Source organism: Gorilla gorilla, chromosome 14 (genome assembly GCF_029281585.2).
Source record: "Gorilla gorilla gorilla isolate KB3781 chromosome 14, NHGRI_mGorGor1-v2.1_pri, whole genome shotgun sequence".
NCBI lineage: Eukaryota > Metazoa > Chordata > Mammalia > Primates > Hominidae > Gorilla > Gorilla gorilla.
Window position 1 is genome coordinate 115,691,755 of NC_073238.2, and position 2,447 is coordinate 115,694,201.

The 2,447-nt window shown below is 50.3% G+C and overlaps 1 protein-coding gene across 1 annotated transcript; it reads left to right on the forward strand.

The window, feature by feature from the left end:
* Window positions 1-1,313: 1,313 nt before the first annotated feature.
* On the forward strand, window positions 1,314-1,562 carry LOC129526082 (putative uncharacterized protein C5orf17). The gene has a single exon (XM_055359446.1). It carries the CDS (start codon window positions 1,329-1,331, stop codon window positions 1,560-1,562), a length of 234 nt encoding a protein of 77 aa, XP_055215421.1. The 5' UTR covers window positions 1,314-1,328.
* The last annotated feature ends 885 nt before the right edge of the window (window positions 1,563-2,447 follow it).

Below are 2,447 nucleotides of genomic sequence, written 5' to 3' on the forward strand. Positions count from 1 at the left end.
TTCTAAATTGAGTCACTTGGTGTCTCATGCCCATTTCTGCCTCCTGTGTTCTGAGAGATAGAATGTCATCATCATCAAGTTCTCAATGACAGATAGAACTTTGTTAGCCCTCCCAGGACTATTTTTATTTTAGAAGGGATCAGGGTCTTAAGCAGAAAAAATGAGATGATATCATTTTTGTCACCAGCCAAGTAAGAAGATGGATAAGGCAGATGGCCCTTCTAGATACTGTCATATTCAGGGGACAGAATCTGAGAGCTATTTCCAGTCTTTTCAGACTTTGTATATATATTTCACTTCTCAAGTTTCTCCTTTTTAAAAATCTCACTCTTAGGTATCTCATAGGAGCCCTACATGCTATTTTGGATAGAAAATAGGTGCCATATCGTTTTCCATAAATAACATAGCTTGTGGCAGTACATATTAGGCATTTGACTGACAGTTGTTTCCATAGGTTGTATTTTCATGTAAGTGCATTTGATGTCCAGGCCTAGTTCATCAATTGCCTACCTGTGTTTTCTATCTTTGATTTGTCTTGGAAACATTTATTTATAATTGATATCATTTTCACTTCCTAAAAGGAATTGAGCAGCACAGAGTAAAAGATGAAATAATAAGTCTTTAAAAATAGAAGTCAGAAATTAAAAGCTATGTAGTAGAGGTAATATTATAAACAACAGGATTTGAAGTCAGGGACCTCTAGGAAAATTAACCTCTCTTAGTCCCTGTCTCTTACAGGTAAACTAAAACATGTAAACAATTGTACCTATATCCTCGGGTGGTTGTGAAAATTAAAGTATTTAGTTTGATGCTGGCATATTAGCAAAACTTTTAAAAACTGAAAGGATGGACCAAAACCCCAAGCTTCTTTATCTCCTATTGAGAGGTGACAGCGTGCTGGCAGTCCTCACAGCCCTCGCTCGCTCTTGGCGCCTCCTCTGCCTGGGCTCCCACTTTGGCGGCACTCGAGGAGCCCTTCAGCCCACCGCTGCACTGTGGGAGCCCCTTTCTCGGCTGGCCAAGGCCGGAGCCGGCTCCCTCAGCTTGCAGGGAAGTGTGGAGGGAGAGGCGCGAGCGGGAACCTGGGCTGCGTGCGGCGCTTGCGAGCCAGCTGGAGTTCCGGGTGGGCGTGGGCTTGGCGGGCCCCGCACTCGGAGCAGCCGGCGGGCACTGCCGGCCTGGGCAATGAGGGGCTTAGCGCCCAGGCCAGCGGCTGCGGAGGATGAACTGGGTTCCCCAGCAGTGCCAGCCCACCGGCGCTGCGCTCAATTTCTAACCGGGCCTTAGCTGCCTTCCCGCCGGGCAGGGCTCGGGACCTGCAGCCCGCCATGCCTGAGCCTCCCACCCCCTCCATGGGCTCCTGTGCGGCCCGAGCCTCCCCGACGAGCGCCGCCCCCTGCTGCACGGAGCCCAGTCCCATAGACCGCCCAAGGGCCGAGGAGTGTGGGCGTGCGGCGCGGGACTGGCACGCAGCTCCACCTGCAGCCCTGGTGCGGGATCCACTCGGTGAAGCCAGCTGGGCTCCTGAGTCTGCTGGGGACGTGGAGAACCTTTATGTCTAGCCCAGGGATTGTAACTATACCAATCAGCACTCTGTATCTAGCTCAAGGTTTGTAAACACACCAATCAGCACCCTGTGTCTAGCTCAGGGTTTGTGAATGCACCAATCGACACTCTGTATCTAGCTACTTTGGTGGGGCCTCGGAGAACCTATGTGTCCACACTCCCTATCTACCTAATCTGGTGGGGAAGTGGAGAACCTTTGTGTCTAGCTCAGGGACTGTAAACGCGCCAATCAGCACCCTATCAAAAACAGACCACTTGGCTCTACCAATCAGCAGGATGTGGGTGGGGCCGGATAACAGAATAAAAGCAGGCTGCCCCAGCCAGCAATGGCAACCCGCTGGCGTCCCGTTCCACACTGTGGTAGCTTTGTTCTTTTGCTCTTTGCAGTAAATCTTAACTGCTGCTCACTCTGGGTCTACACTGCTTGTATGAGCTGTAACACTCACTGCGAAGGTCTGCAGCTTCACTCCTGAAGCCAGCGAGACCACGAGTCCACCGGGAGGAAGAACAACTCCAGACGTGCCGCCTTAAGAGCTGTAACACTCACTTTGAAGGTCTGCAGCTTCACTCCTGAGCCAGCGAGACCACGAACCCCTCAGAAGGAAGAAACTCCAAACACATCCGAACATCAGAAGGAACAAACTCCAGATGCGCCACCTTAAGAGCTGTAACACTCACCGCGAGGGTCCGCGGCTTCATTCTTGAAGTCAGTGAGACCAAGAACCCAATTCCAGACACACTATGACATTACTTTTAGCTCAGCATTTCTTGTATGCCCAGGCAAAAGTATGGATGCATAAAATTAGATAATCCCTACAGTCTTATGGAATGTGGCTTTTGGTGGCCAAGCCTCTCTCGCTTACCACAGTGCAACTTCAAGA

Bases quoted from the DNA above. Each gene is read 5' to 3' on its own strand.
- LOC129526082 (XM_055359446.1), top strand. From the start codon at position 1,329: ATGCCTGAGCCTCCCACCCCCTCCATGGGCTCCTGTGCGGCCCGAGCC.